Source organism: Gobio gobio, assembly GCF_949357685.1.
Source record: "Gobio gobio genome assembly, chromosome: 8".
In the NCBI taxonomy this organism is placed as follows: domain Eukaryota; kingdom Metazoa; phylum Chordata; class Actinopteri; order Cypriniformes; family Gobionidae; genus Gobio; species Gobio gobio.
Window position 1 is genome coordinate 25318355 of NC_137114.1, and position 16741 is coordinate 25335095.

General features: G+C 38.6%; 1 protein-coding gene across 1 annotated transcript in view; it reads left to right on the plus strand.

Moving 5' to 3' along the window:
* Positions 1 to 16741, plus strand: part of nbeab (neurobeachin b) — a gene marked incomplete at its 5' end in the record, with an annotated part of 373184 nt that overhangs the window by 339066 nt on the left and 17377 nt on the right. Inside the window, 5 exons of the mRNA XM_079823731.1 lie at positions 1000 to 1170; positions 10156 to 10245; positions 12962 to 13139; positions 14829 to 14900; positions 16369 to 16524. Of these exons, the coding sequence (XP_079679857.1) occupies positions 1000 to 1170; positions 10156 to 10245; positions 12962 to 13139; positions 14829 to 14900; positions 16369 to 16524 (667 nt within the window). The remainder of the gene's footprint in view (positions 1 to 999; positions 1171 to 10155; positions 10246 to 12961; positions 13140 to 14828; positions 14901 to 16368; positions 16525 to 16741) is intronic.

Sequence of the window (16741 nt, forward strand, 5' to 3'; positions counted from 1 at the left end):
AATAATTATACACAGTACGCACATATATTATGTAGATCAAAACATTTATTTTGGATACGATTAATCGCGATTAATCGCTTGAAAGCCCTAATATATATATATATATATATATACACACACACACACACACACACACCGATCAGGCATAACATTATGACCGCTGACAGGTGAAGTGAATAACACTGATTTTCTCTTCATCACGGCACCTGTTAGTGGGTGGGATATATTAGGCAGCAAGTGAACATTTTGTCCTCAAAGTTGATGTGTTAGAAGCAGGAAAAATGGGCAAGCGTAAGGATTTGAGCTAGTTTGACAAGGGCCAAATTGTGATGGCTAGACGACAGTCAGAGCGTCTCCAAAACTGCAGCTCTTGTGGGGTGTTCCTGGATATTTATAAATAAATATATTTATAGAATGATAATACTTACTTATAAATAAGTATAAATAGAGCTTTAATTCATTATAAGCATGGGCTTCAAAGAAAGTGTTACCAAAATAAAAAATAGAAAAGATATTAAATGAATGCTATTATTCAACAAGGACGTTTAAATTGATCAAAAGTGACAGTAAATACATTTATAATGTTACAAAATATATCTGTTTCTAAATAAAAGCTGTTCTTTTGAACTTTATATTCATTAAAGGATCCTGAAAAAAATGCATTAGTTTCTCCACAAAATATTATGGAGCACAACTGTTTTCAACATTGATAATAATAATAGTTTCTTGAGCACCTCATGTGGCACTGAAGACTGGAGTAATGATCCTGAACTTAGATAATTTAGCTTCAAGAAATGCATTTATCATATTTTATTGAAAGACAGCTGTTAAAATATTGAGAACAAGTTTATTTATTTACGTTTTGGTCTTTTATGTTGGGCTTCTGCAGTCTTCTGAAGTAGCGTCGCCCCGAGTGTATGCTTCTCTGTGCTGTGTGTGTTTGTGTTCATGTTGTGTACGTGTACCTTTCACCTCTAATTGCCCCGCTCTCTTTGACAGGCTCTGGAAAGCGAGTTTGTGTCGTGTCAGCTGCACCAGTGGATTGACCTTATTTTTGGCTACAAACAACGTGGGCCCGAGGCGGCACGCGCCCTCAACGTCTTTCACCACCTGACCTACGAGGGCTCCGTCAACCTCGACAGCCTCGCCAGTGATCCCCCAATGCGCGAGGTAGGTTGCCGCCACGGCGTTGCCATGACAACGGCAACAGGTTTCTGGAATTTGTGACTAACATCTCATTTTAATAATTGGGCTGTGTCAGTAAAGGGTAAAATCATAGGTAGAGCTTGTGTAAGGCATGGCCAGGCTTACAGTATTCTTCCCCTGGCCACAGACTTAAGACTAGCGTGAAATATTCTCACTCAAACAGTTGTCTGGTGCTGCTTCTGATTGATTTTAGAAAGAAAAGAAAGCTGATCAGCAGTTATGGGCACCTTTTCTCTGTAATAATGGCATATTGGCGAAACATATTTGGCAAACGATCCAGTGCGTATCTGTGTTTGCGCTCTGGAGAACGTTTCTATTTACAATTTGTTTTGCAGCATTTAGCAGTGTAGCCAATCACAAACATGTATGTTGATTTCTTGAACGTAATGGCCAATCAGAGGTGGCTAAGTTAGCACTGAACAAAAACTCTGGTGAGGGGATTCTGAGTTCTGCATGCTTGCAAATCCTCTCATTATAACAAACAATTTTGTCAATAAAAGAGATTCATTGTGCAGTCAGCTTCATTGATTATTACGGAACTTTATGAGATCGCACTGAACTAAGATGAGTGACAGCTTTTCAGTAGCTATAAAGTACTATTTTTCCTGGGACAGTCTTGTATTTCAGCTCTATTTTTAGTGTTCCGACTTATAATGAAAAAATGCTTCTTTTATAAATTTTCTTTGCTAAGTGATCATATAAAAGCGAGTAGCAGTCTTCACTAATGCGAGAATAGCTAATCACAAGGTAGCCAGTCTCATCATAGTATATTTTGTGGAACAAAAATACCATCCAATCACAATTCGTTATCGATTAACTTGCAGTGAGTGAAGGCAGAGCTATTAGAGAGCGCGGAGGAGATCAAGTCAGACGCGAAGATGTCAAATAAGCGTCTTCAAAAAGAGTTTATCAAGTCAATATGCATAGTAAGTCATGAACAATAACTCAATGTTATATCGCGCAGAATGACACACACTCGAAAGCGCTCTGTCAGACAACGTGCCATCCCGAAATCAGTTCCCTGTGTGCCTGCCTGAATGGTCAGTTCAGTCAATTCATGGTCAATGATCAAATACAATAAATGCCCATTATGTGGAGGGCATTGGCTTGAACGTAAACAGCTTGGTGAATATCGGCTCGGATATCTGTCAGTAGCTATATTAGATTCAATCATTCGGTCTTAAAGTGACAGCAGCCTAAAATGTCTGTGCCATTAATGTTAATCAAACAACAAAAGATGTTAAATAAATGTATACATGTTAAACAAACCTACTGTACCTTAAAAACTTAGTTTATGTCATTTGTAACTATATAGTATTTGTCCTATTGTTTGTAATTGGCTTCTTCCCATCCTGTATTCCACCATGAGAAATGTGGTCACACTACTATAAAGGAGCGCGCTTTCCGTGCTTTTTTCCATGGAAATCCTGCATACATTATGCTTGCTTTTCTGTTCAAATTAACAGTGGTTTGTGAACGTAGATGCTTTAATAACAAATTGTTTATCAGGAGTGTTTATGCTGGGATGTGTACTAGGTTGTGCGGCCACACGTAACCTAAAACAATTCCATGGAAATCTATTCATATGTGTTTCTCAAGGGGAAGTGAATTTCCTTAGCCTTACCCTGGAGTTGTTTCTCCCTATGGGTAAAATGCTTTATAAATGTCACCATAGATAGACTACTGTGTCTATGCTAGCATTATATAGCTAAATAAATGTGGGATGTTTTTTTTAAATTTATATATTTGCAGGTGAACCATTTTTTAAATGCAACAGGTTTAAAAATGATGGCGTAAGATTCGCAATATCAGCATTCGTCAACCACAGTTCAAGCACGAGTGAGCCCAGTGTCAGTTGAATATCTTTGAGAGACTGTCAGTATGTGTCATTCAGGTCTTGCCATGCAAATATGTCCTCTGGGAAAGAGAAACTCAAACTGCTTACTCACATGCTTTGCATCTTCTACTCTGAATGAGTGGGAACCGTAAGACTTTAGGTACAAATAAATACTTTGCTTAAAAGTACATCTGGTAATATCGGTGCCAAATTAGGCATCAGGCAGAATTAGAATAAAAATGTGTTTTTGAAGAAGAAAATACTTGTGCAGAAGTCACCGCCACATGCCAGAATGTTGTGGTTGATTGCCGATGTGTTGCTACATAGTTGCTAAAGTGTCAATCAATGTAAATCTATTGCAAACCTATTAAAATGTTTTGCCTGTTTTGTCATCCACCAGGCAAAAATTGTAAATCTGATCAAATAGAAAAGTAGCAGCACTCTTTTCCACAGCAAGCCACATGTTCATAGCATAAATGGTGCACAAACCAGTGCTATTTAAGTATTATATTCTATTATAGTATTTATTCATATTTTGAATCAGATTTTTTTATTTAATTGTTTTTTTTAGTAATTCTGTTATTCTGCCAAGGCAACTAACATGTTATTATTTCAGCTTTATTTTAATTATCGAGAGTATTTATTAAATAGTTTTAGTCGATTCATTTTAAAACACTCTTTTGACATGAAGTATAGTAGTATTTATTTCTTTTCTGGTTATCAACCAAAATTGAATTCATCAAGCAATTACGATGTAAATCAATGTTATTGATTTTCCACACAATAGTCTTTATTGACTGCTGGAAGTTTGGAAGAAGACTTAATTGTGTTTGTGGATATGATTCCAATTCAACAGCAGCAGCTGGTAGGCAGCGTGTTTGTAGCAGTGTATTTCCCTTTCCTCCCTCCCTTCCTACTCTTTTTCTCCCTCTCATTCCCTCTATCTCTCTCGCTCCCTGTGATACCCACCATCTGCTGTCTGCAAAACAAGTCATTTATATACTGTCACTTCCAGGACTGCCTTTATTTGTCAAGTGACCACTATGCAAATTACTCACGGAACAGGGGGGCTAATTATCAAACAATATGGAGAAAGCTTTGCTTTTCATCATTCAGCTCTAAATCCCAGACAATAGCAATTATGTTTCTTTCATGTGGCCGCGTTCTTCACAAGCAGTCCAGCACTCTGAGAGCAATGGTAGCTGACAGCAAGGTTTGTTAGCCTCGGAAGAGCCAGAAAACCGGCTTTTATTTGTCAGTTCTGAAGCTTGAGAAGCCTTTATGTTCCATTCAGTATATTAATAAAGTCTATATTGCTTTTTATGTCATCCAAGCACATGGCAACTGGCATTCAGACACTTAAATGCAGAGGAAAGCTGAGCTCAACTTGACTTGCGTGAAGGAATTCGTTTATTTTTGCTCTACTAGTTAGCCAATACCCCTCAACCTAAAAACATGAAAGGAATAACCCCATGGACAAAATATATTGACCTCATGTGCGCTAAATTCACTAGCGTTTCTGAGAGAGTCTCATGGTATCTCGCTCAGAAATGTGACCGTCACCTTCAGGCTATTGATTCATTCCCCACTGACAGGTGCATCCACAGCTCTGACATTAAGCACTGCAATTACGGCCTTAAAATGTCAAACTCTGGAGTTAAGGGTCATAACTCGTTCCAGAGTCAAATCAAAATGGCAGCAGTTGATGATGGAGTCGCAGGGCTCTAGTTGGCAGGGTTGTGTCACAGGAAAAACAGCGTTTAAGGATGAAGAACATGCCAGCAATCTTTTGGTACAGGTTTTTATTGCACGTAAACATAATACACGATCTGAGAGCGCTGCTTGTGAATTATCCGTCACTGATAAGCATTAAATTATGCATTCACAAATGAGTACAATATTTAAAAGGAGTGTCTCTGTAAGAAAAGGTGCAATTGATCCTTTCACAGTCTCCAGTGTTCGAAAAAAAAAAAAAACAGATATAAACCCTACTTCCAAGTCTGAAATATTACACAGATATTTTATTATTACTATTGAAGTCTACTTGGATGCCAAAGGATTCATTCAGATGGCCAAACTTTAAGCGAACGATTTAGCAATAAGGCTGAATACTTTTGTGGTGAAAACTTGTTTGCAAAATGACGTATTAGCATTGGTGTAAACAGGTCTTAAAGGAATTGTTAGTTGACCCAAAATTCTGTTTACTCACCCTCCAAACCTGAATGAGTTTCTTTCATCTGTTGAACACAACAGAAGATATTTTAAAGAATGTCAGTAATCAGACAGTTGACGGCTCCCATTGACTTCCATAGTAGGAAAAAAAAATACTATGGAAGTCAATGGGTGCCATCATCTATCTGGTTTCGACATTCTTTAAAATATCTTCTTTTGTGTTGAGAAACTCATATAGGTTTGGAACAACTTGAGGGTGAGTAAGTGATGGCAAAATAAAAAAATGTGGGTGAACTATCCCTTTAAGGCACTTTATTCCACATACATGAGCATATAAAAGGCCTGTCTTTTACATTTTAGCTATCTTTTTACTCTATACATACCGTTACTAAGCTCACACCTAAATATCCTTATGCTTCTCTGCGAACCTGAAGTAAACATCAGACTAACCTGAACCTAACCTGACCTAAAGATGAAGCCGTGATTGACATGCCACAGGTTATGATGGATGTTTTGTGTCCATCTAAGCATGGCGGCTTATAGCTCAGAGGGAGACAATCACTGTACAGCTTATGCAAGAGGTTTTCTTATCTGTCATAAAGAGCTGGGGCTTAAAGTGGATTATAGTAATGAACTGCCAGTTATGAGTTACTGATTTCTGTTTGTGATAAAGTGCGTTTTTTTCTCCAGAGCTGAGATGATTCAACCGGTTGACATTGTGGGTCAGTTGACAACATTGAGATGATTTAAAGGACATGCCTCACATAACCTTAGCTTGAGCTTTGGCTAGACATAATCTGTCAGAATTGGATATATAACAAGGTAGTTGATATAAATACAGGATGTTTTTCTGGACTTAAACTGCTAAGTAGGGTTGCACCAGCCATTCGTAGGTTCTGACTTAAATTGTAATGTAAATTCCACACTAGAGGCTTAGTAACTACTAGCTAGTTATCTGATCTACTAGTTAATCTTATTATTATTTTTATTAGCTTTCAAGCTACAAACATCAAACTCGGGTCAGACCTCAGACCTGTACTGACTTGCATTGCTATATCTTTTCTAACTGATATGACTTACATCAAAAAACAGAAAAGTCTCTGACTTTCAATAAGGGTGTCAAAACATTTGTACAAAAAGACTTATAAAGTATTTAAGTCGTCTATCACTAGCAGAGCTTAATGACTATCCTAGGACAACATGGTAGGCTAAAAACATGCTAATTCATGCAGGCAAAGTTCTAATCATGCTAGCATCATGCTAATTTGTGCTAAATCATGCAAGCAACATGTTAGCAATATCCTAATAAAATCATGCTAGAACATGCTAATTCATGCTAACATCTATCTGTTGAAAATTCTATCTTTTAGAATTACTAAACTAAAACTTAAAACTATTTCAAAATAAACCTGTAAACTGAAAACCTTAAAGCTGAAAAACTTAACGCTGTTATACTTCAAGCTTTCTGGTCTAGGTTTCTCAAGCCAACTTCAAAGTTTGTTTGCGAACTTTACTTATCTAGTTCGTAACTCATCTAGTTCGAATGTAGTAAGTCGTGAACTCTCAGTCAAGTAATGCGTAGTCACATGATATGGTTATCCCCAATGATGCAGTCTAAAATATGTGAGCATAAGCTGTGTTTAAATGCTGTAAATTTCAGTTTATTTATTTGAACTTATTTTGCCTCACGTAACAAATGGTAAATCAGTAAGGTTCAGTAAGTTCATGATGTATTGTGTGTGTGTGTGTGTGTGTTTGCGCATGCTCGTGACTCCGCCCACTGCAGACCTGCATGAGCTTGGCTGTTTTCATAAAGAATCAGTACAGCATATCTGTCTTTTATAAATATGATAAAACTAAAGACTCTTCGGAGATATGAATGATGCAATACTACTCTATAGTTACTCAAGATTAACATGAGACTGGCAGAAACTGTGTGTGTTATGTGTGTGTTTAAGCTGCACAACACGTTTCTTGAGCAGCAAATCAGCGTATTAGAAGGATCATGTAAGACTGAAGAGTGGAGTAATGATGCTGAAAATTCAGCTTTGAAAAAAATATATTAAAACATAATAAAATAGAAAACAATATTTCACAATATTACCGTTTTACTGTATTTTTTATTAAAAAAATGCAGCCTTGATAGACTTCTTTTTTATCAATAGAAATAGTCTCAATAAATATATGTTTATATTTTAATTTGGAGTATATTGACTATTTATATTCATATTTCTGGACTTCTAGAAGGAATTTTTCTTCTCATTTTTTTCTTCACTTTTGGATGGCAGAAATATAGTGATACTTTCCACATGGCTGCCTTTTTCTCTCAGATCTTCAGATCAGATTACATTATTTGAGCAGACATTGTGACCCCTGTTCCTGAGTCTAACCTAAAATAGCTATAATGTGAGCGCATTATTATTTGACAGACAGCATCGTAAAACAGCACAGACTGACACTTAATTGTTGCCAAATGTGATTGCTTTGAGTCGTGAGAGATCTGCTTGTGTCAAATGTTGCCACCAGGGTCAGGCTTAGATTAGATTGTTTAAGTTTGATGATATGTTGTTCTTATTTTAAGAGAACCAACTATTTTAAAAGAAACTGTAAAAGTGAGAAGTCATACTGTATAGCATCACATATTTCTCAAAATGTCAATCCATGTAAACATGTAGTGAGTTCAGAACTGCGATTCTAAGCGTGTAGGTCATGTGACATGTTCAACATGCAGACCTGGACGGTGTGGTGACATGGACAACGCAGACGTTTGATCTGACACACGAGTCCAGGCTTCAGAGCACTGAGGGAGAGCTGTTCTGTTAGACTGTGGGAGGCGCTCCACGCGGGAAGGAAAGATTGATGGGATCAGAGCCTCAGAACAGCCGAGGGGAGCTTGTAGGTGTCTGTCAATGCTACCGTGCACAGTGGCTCACGCGCAACTCTCCACATCTCCTGGGCTCCACACACATACACAAACAACCACAAACATACAGTCTATCAATAACCAGCACACAGCGACATGCGTCTGTCAGCGTTACATAACATGAGGGATGTGTGAGGACTAAAAAATTAATGGCTTTCTGTGCTTCAATCATGTTGACCCTTCATCTTATGTTCAGTCATGGCTCAAATCGCATAACAAGCAAAGAGAAACCTGAATATTTATGTGTAATTGTAACATTAGGTCAAGTAAACTTTATAGTGACTAGGCAACAACCTTGGTTAAAATGGTTTTAGATGGATTATAGCATGTTATAACGTCTCAACTTCCCAAAACTACACTACAGTAAAACAAATTATGTTTTTGAAAGAAGTGTCTTTTGCTCACCAAGGCTGCATTTATTTGATCAAAAATACAGTAAAACAAATTCCCTCTGCATGCAATAGGGTAGCGCTACAACCAACCAGAGCAACGAAGAAGGTGAAGCGGAGCTAGTTGATAGATTAAACTTTCGCCGTATCCGGTCGGCAAAACCCCGAACACATCTTCCTTTCTTAAGAATGACTTCAGTGCCGTTCTTTGTTCTTTTCTCAAAGAAAAGCTTCACTTCAAGTCTTCCAGAGTCGCGGCCAAAGCCGAATCGAAAGACCACTGTTCGCCAGCTTCTTTGTTTACAAGTAGCACGTGGAACCAAGTCAACTCTGCCATCATTATGTTAAGCCCGCCCAGCGACTCTATACACGATGTGATTGGCCTGACCAGAGTTTGGTTTTTCCAGCACGCAAGCCAACGGAGAGTTGCTAGACTACCCTGGCCACAAATTAGATTTGCTGCCGCTAGGCTAGTATTTCTTGTCAATTGCCCAATTATGAATTTAAGAGTTTCAAATGAAGTTACTAGTCAGGAACTAAAGATTATTGTACAATAACTGCATTTATGTCTATACTATTTAAGTATGTAATGATTAAATAGCATAGGATTATTTAGAACTTCTGCTCTCGCTTTTGTACAACTTTAGCTTACTATTGAAAGAAACTTTATGTCGTGGCACTATGAGGTTGTTTCTGAGTTGCTTCTGATGCTCTTCATTTGTAAGTTGCCTTGGATACAATGTCTGCTAAATAACTAAATGACATCATAATGATTTATATGTGTGCTTTAGACTCAAAAAGGATGTAATTATTCTCATTCTGGTGTACCAATGTACTTTAATGTACCAATAGTAATAATATTACTATCAATAGTCCTGTTCCTATTGTGTGTGTGTGTGTGTGTGTGTGTGTGTGTGTCTATATATATATATATATATATATATATATATATATATATATATATATATTGTGTGTGTGTGTGTGTGTGTGTGTGTGTGTGTGTGTGTGTGTGTGTGTGTGTGTGTGTGTGTGTGTGTGTGTGTGTGTGTGTGTGTGTGTGTGTGTGTGTGTGTGTGTGTGTGTGTGTGTGTGTGTGTGTGTGTGTGTGTGTGTGTGTGTGTGTGTGTGTGTGTGTGTGTGCGCGTGTGTGTGTGAGCTCTTTTTGCCCTTTGTCTCCGGCACAATAACATCTGAGAGGGAGGGTTCTGCCGCAGTCCTGGCTGTGCGTCAGTCCAGGTTAACGTCTGCTCGCGAAGGGTGGGTGGGTGATTGTGTTTTACGTGGACCCTGCTCCTAGAAATGGGAACGGTTAACTGAAGCATGTTAATAAGGAAAGGCTTGTCTCTTCCATACTAACACTTGGATGACTCTGCAGGCTTTGAAGGGGGCAGGGTGGGGGAAGTTTTGGAACTCACCCACTCATAGTCACTAACCAACCCCTCCACAACCACCCCTCCAAGGCTAGGCAAGGCTGGGGGGGTATGGGGGGATTTGCTTGCATTGTCAAGTAACGCATTGACCCATCACTTTGATGCGTATCGATACTGACAGCCCGCTCTCTCTCTCTCTCTCTGCTCCCTCTCTCCATCTATCTTTTCCTCTGTATCTTTCTCTCTCTTTTGCTGCAGGCCACCGAGGCTCAGATCCAAAGTGTTGGACAGACGCCATCTCAGTTGCTCATCGAGCCACATCCTCCCCGTAGCTCCGCCATGCACCTGGTGAGAACAGCGTGTGTGAGAGTGTGTGTAATAAAATCAGTGTGTGTGTGTTTGTTGTGTGTTTTTTTTCCCTTCTGCCCGGCAGTAGGGAAGTTATTATTTCCAACAAGGGCAGTGACGCCTGACCTTCGGACCGCTTCCCAACACCCAACACAACAGTCTCACTTCCATATGCCCAGAACTTTTGCGGCCATGTTGTAGTTCAGAACAATCCACGGTTGTGCGATCACTGACCAGTCACCAAATATAGTGACACTACTATTTTAACTACATTTAACTGCAATATAATATATTTTTCAGTAAAATAATCGACTTTTTATAGGGACAGAACACTTAATCATTGTTTCTAATGTAGTGTTGGGAAGGCCAATTTATTCTAGTGAAATTTTTCCTTTGGATTGTTCGTAATAACATAATGGAACAATAAAAAAAAGTCACAGACTCCCTGTATGTTACATGCTACTGTTTCTACTTGTTCAAAAACCTTCTTTTTCAAAATATGGTTCATTTATAGTGTGTTTGTGATTTATGAGGACACAAATTTGTATAATGACACTGGTATTACACTGGTATTACACTGGTATTACACTGGTATTACATGAAATATGAAGGCATTTCATATGCCCTCATATTTAAAATAGCTTTAAAAACATAGTAAACAATGTTTTATTAAAAATTTAAAAATGCATAATTTTTCCTGTGATGGGTAGGTTTAGGGGTAGGGGTAGTGTAGGGGGTTAGAATGTACAGTTTGTACAGTATAAAAACCATTATGCGTATGGAATATCCTCACTTAGATAGCAAAACAAACCTGTGTGTGTGTGTGTGTGTGTGTGTGTGTGTGTGTGTGTGTGTGTGTGTGTGTGTGTGTGTGTGTGTGTGTGTGTGTGTGTGTGTGTGTGTGTGTGTGTGTGTGTGTGTGTGTGTGTGTGTGTGTGTGTGTGTGTGTGTGTGTGTGTGTGTGTGTGTGTGTGTGTGCGCGCGCGCGCGCGCGCGCGCGCGCGCGCAGTTACTTCATTATACTTTATTAGCTTGTAATTTTGCTAACTACTTTTTCTAAATAGTAACTTCAATGTTTGGCTTCCAAGTAGCTTCCTCAACACTGATGATTTTATTAACATGTCAAGCTGATGATACTACACTGTCATATGACAGGTATTGTTTCTTGATATTTAATCCAGCTACAGCAGGAGTATTTTTTTCAGTGGTGCCAAAGCATTTCTGTCAATTTCCTCTTTGGAACTGTAGTCTTTAACCAATTTGGAGTTATGGCCTTACTTGCACCAAAGTCAAGCACTGCTACTTCCAGGTAGTCACTGGTCCTGTGTACAGCAACCTTCACAGAGCCCTAACACAAATACATGACATACAGGCCTGGCATACTTACATGAGCACACAACTCCATCACAGAGGCGCCGAAGACAGTTGTGTCGGGAGAACAGTGCTCCCTACTGGCCTTTTAAGTCCTCGCACCCGATTCCTAATCATTCCGATCTCAATCAAGCATCTGTCATAACAATCACACTGAAGTTTACAAAATGAATGCTGTAATGCTGTCGATATAAGATTTATAATTAGTGCTTGTTTATATTCCAAAGTAAATGTGTGCAGTCTACTGCTTTGAGTTTGATGTTGCCAAAGATGTCCATAATTAAATACTTTGAATATCATTGTTCCTCCAATCAGAGTAAAACATTTACACCACTGTGGAATCTTGTTAAAGTGTTTTTTTTTTTTTATCCAGGCTATATCATTTTATTATATATTTTACTATTTTTACTTTATATTTATGGGGTCAGTATTTACTCTTATATATTTTTGGGGTCAGTACATGTTCTCCCAGTGTCAACATGGGTTTCCTCCGGGTGCTCCGGTTTTCCCCACAGTTCAAAGACATGCAGGTTAGGTGGATTGGATATGCCAAATTGTAGGATTGTGTGTGAGTGTGAATGTGTCCCTGGGTTGTGTCAGGAAGGGAATCCGGCGTAAAACCTGTGCCAAATTAAGGTGAAGCCGACCCTGCAAATGAGCGGGAATAATGCTAGGAAGATGATTATTTTTGGGGTCAGTAAGAATTTAAAGAAATTAATACTTTTATTCAGCAAGGATGCATTCAATTGATCAAAAGGGACAGTAAACACTTTAACGTTGTTACAAAACTATTCTATTTCAAACAAATGCTGTTCTTTTGAACTTTCCATTTATCAAATAATTCTCAAAAAATGTACAAAAATATTAAGCAGCTCGGCTGTTTTCAGCATTGATAATAATAAATGTTTCTTGGGCATCAAATCATCATAGTGATGATGCTGAAAATTCAGCTTTGACATAACAGAAATATAAAACAAGTTTTCTATTCTATTCTATTTTTTTATGCATTATGATCAAATAAATAAATAAATTATCTACATATTTATAATAATAAATGTGTGTGTGTGTGTGTGTGTGGGGGGGGGGGGGTGTATAACAACATGCAAAAATAAAGAAGTAAAATAAGTAAAGACATTTTTTTTTGTCTTGACTTATTTCTTTAAAGGCCCTTCTCCATGACTCTCCTCCTAAACTACCACACACAGTCTTTCCTCTGTGTTCCAACTCTTTTTTTTTACCACTTTCCTCTTTGCTAACAAGCTCTCCTCATATCTTTCCCTTCCCTCCCTCTTTTCCATCCTTCTCCTCCTTTGCTTTCTCTGTTCAATAGTGTTTCCTTCCGCAGAGTCCGCTCATGTTTAAGGATCAGATGCAGCAGGATGTCATCATGGTGCTGAAGTTTCCCTCCAACTCTCCCGTCACTCATGTGGCCGCCAACACTCTGCCCCACCTGACCCTCCCCGCCGTCGTCACCATCACCTGCAGCCGACTCTTTGCCGTCAACCGCTGGCATAACACAGTGGGTGAGTGTGAATCTTTTGTGCATACTACAGTGTATATACTAACCAACCAGTTAACGGCTTAATTTCCCTTAAAAAACACACACACACACACACTCACACCCCAACAAAAAAACAGCTACTCCACATGTTACCACTTGGCCATGTGTGAACAACATTACCCAACTAGCCTTTCCCCCGGAGCCCCCCTCACCTGCGGGTCAGAGGTCGGGCGCCGTGGCGACGGGCTAAATTAGCCTATCACGGCCTCTCCTTTCGCCTCACACCTCCCCAGCTGTCACGGCAACACATAGTGATGTCAGGACCAAATGTGGCAACCTCACTCTCTCACACTACTAATGGCTGCAGCTGCAGGACCAGCCCTCTCCGGACGTGTGTGTGTGTGTCAGTCCCCCGAAATAATAAGGCCACCACATTGAGCTCAAAATGGCGATCTCTGCCTTGTAGGCCTGCCTCAGGGGTGCTATAGCTCTGGCCCGCCTGACACAGGAGAGGGAGAGAAATCAATAAGCACCATGGAGATCTGGCTGGTGGGTCTCCACAAGGCCCCGTGTCAAATGGGATGGGGTCAGGAAGTGGATTTGACTGGCGGCAGGGCAGGTGTTTGCGTGGGGACATTTGTGAGGGTGTACTGCAAAAACAGTATTTTTGTCTTGTTTTGCAGTACAAATATTTAAACATTCTTAAATCAAGATAAAATTACTTGTGAAGCAAACTGACGTAAGATTTCCTCTGAAAAAATGTATCAATTTTATGCTTAAAGGGGACCCATTATGCAAAATTCACTTCTACGCGGTGTTTGAACATAAATGTGTTGGCAGTGTGTGTACACAACCACCCTAGAATGGTAAAAAATACACTTTCTTTGACATAACCTTGTGTGTATTTCACATTTTAATACTCACGGGACGCGCCGTATCACATCTAGCTTTCTGTGCGTGTGCTTCGGATGTGTGCGCTCAGAAAATCATATATCAGAAGTTTAGACTGATATGGCTTTAAAATGCATGCAATAATAAACGTTCATGATGAGAAAGAACTGCAATGTCATGTGACCGGATAATCAAAACCAAACAAATGTTTTTTTGGAAGAGTATCTGAGGTATGAGCTGTACAGGCTCAACCCTTGCTCTTCTGGAAAGGGGGCGGGAGCAGCAGCTCATTTACATTTAAAGATACATGCGCTAAAACAGCATGTTTTTCCTTCCATTCAAAAATGGGCTTTTACAACATGGTAAAATAAATGACCTGTGAGTATTTTTAGCTGAAACTTCACAGACACATTCTGGGGACACCTGACACTTATATTACATCTTGTGAAAAGGAGCATAATAGGTCTTCTTTAATACAAGAAAATAATTATGGCAATAGAGTAAGAAAAATAAATAAATTCCCTTTAAATTAAGTTTATTTTTCTTACCAGAATTGGCAGATATTTTTATATATTTATTATTATTATTATTATTATTTTTAAGTCACTTAATCTTAAAATTAAGTCACTTTTTTTTCAGAAAACAACACAAAGTAATTTTGCTTTGTTTAGAATGTTTAGATATTTTTTTCTGGAAAACAAGACAAAATTACTGAGGAAGAAAATTGTTTGCAGTGTGTGTGTGTTTGAGAGTATCGGGAGTGAAGGTACTGAAAAGTGTGTTTTTGACTTTTTTTACTGTCTCTGTGTGTGTGAGATAGGTCTTCGAGGAGCTCCAGGATATTCAATAGAGCAGGCCCATCACCTCCCCATTGAGATGGACTCGCTGATTGGTAGGTTTGACTCTTTTATTGTTGTTGTTAAATACTTTCTTCTGTCCCAACCTTAACTAAATTAAGTGGTCCATTCGAGCAGTAGGTTTATTTCCCTGAAAAGGTGCTCTGTGGTGCTTTAAAAACATTGCTCTGTTTTGATGAGTATTCCTAAATCAACACAGCAACATTGATTCAATGATAACATGAGTTTGGGGTGGGGCTATCTGTTTTTCCAACCAATAGCAGAGTGTTTGGAAGACTTGTTAGAAAACAATCATTTTTGCAACATGTTTATTATATAGTGGCTGCGTCTGAAATCTTAGGAAGTTGACTTGTTGCTTCACTTCCCTATCACTCAATGACTCACGCAAAAATGTTTGCGCACAAAGGTACTTCACAAAACAATACAGCAAGCTTTGGTGAAAACTGAGCCGCTCGTCCTTATATGCCTCCATGCTCCCTCATGAGAGGACTCGAGACCGGTGTGCCTCGCAGGTGACGTTCATTCTCAATCACGCACACCGATCTCGCTCGCTCCTCCCATGTCTCTCGCTCGTCCACCTCGCCACATAATCCATTGCTAGAAATGAAAAACTTTGGTCAAATATGTACATTGACAGACAAACTGACCACCAACTTCAACTTTTAGGTGCCATCTTTATTTTTTAACTTAACTGGCACAAAATGGAAAGCACAGGATTGTGGGATAACGGACAGTAAAGATTTTTTATGTTAAAAATGATTTCTATTTCAAATAAATGCTATACTTTTTAACTTCTATTCATGATAGAATCTGGTCCCACTTTATATTAGGTGGCCTTAACTACTACCGGCATGTACTTACATTAAAAAAAAATTCACATTGTTTTGCAAAACACTTTTGCTGATATTGAGGTGGGATACGGGTAAAGTTAGGGACAGGTGTGGTGGTATGGGTAAGTTTAAGGGTAGGGTTTGGTGTAAGGGAAGTGTCAACGGTGTAATTATAAATGTAAATACAGAAATGAATTACAGATGTAATTACATGCAGGTATTTTTTTAAAATGTAAGTACAATGTAAAAACATGTACAGTATGTACACAATAAGTGCATTGTATCAAATTATTAATTCAAATGTTAGTACATAGTAGTTAAGGCCACCTGATATAAAGTGGGTCCTAGAATCCTAAGATAAAGATTGCATTGAATCAATGGAGTAATGGCTGCTGGAAATTCTGTTTTGACATCACAGGGATAAATTACATTTATTTCGAATTCTAATAATATTTCACAATATTACTGTTTTTACTGAATTATTGAACAAATAAATGCAGCCTGGGTGAACATGGGAGACTTCTTTCAAAAACATTGTACCGACCCCAAATTCTGAAACAGTTATGTGTATTGAATCTCTTGACGATTGTAAAAAATTAGGCTTTTATTATATACTGTAAGTAATACTTTTTTAATCGAATGATTTCAAACTCTGTAAACATGTCTATTCCAGCGAACAACTCGGGCACAAACAAGCGACAAATCACTGACCTGGTTGACCAGAGCATTCAGATCAACACTCAGTGTTTTGTGGTGACGGCAGATAACCGCTACATCCTGGTGTGCGGTTTCTGGGACAAGAGTTTCCGCGTTTACTCATCAGATACAGGTAAGAGACACTCATTGGACATTAAGGGAAAAGTTCACCCAATATGTAATATTTTTTCATCATTTATTCACCTTAAATAAAAGTATCCTGAAAGTAGTCCATGATATGTTTGTATGTTATACTTCTGAAGCTATACGATCGCTTTGTGTGAACTTTAAAGGCACAATATGTACGATTTTCGGATTAAAATATCCAAAAACCACTAGAAGAGTGTCAT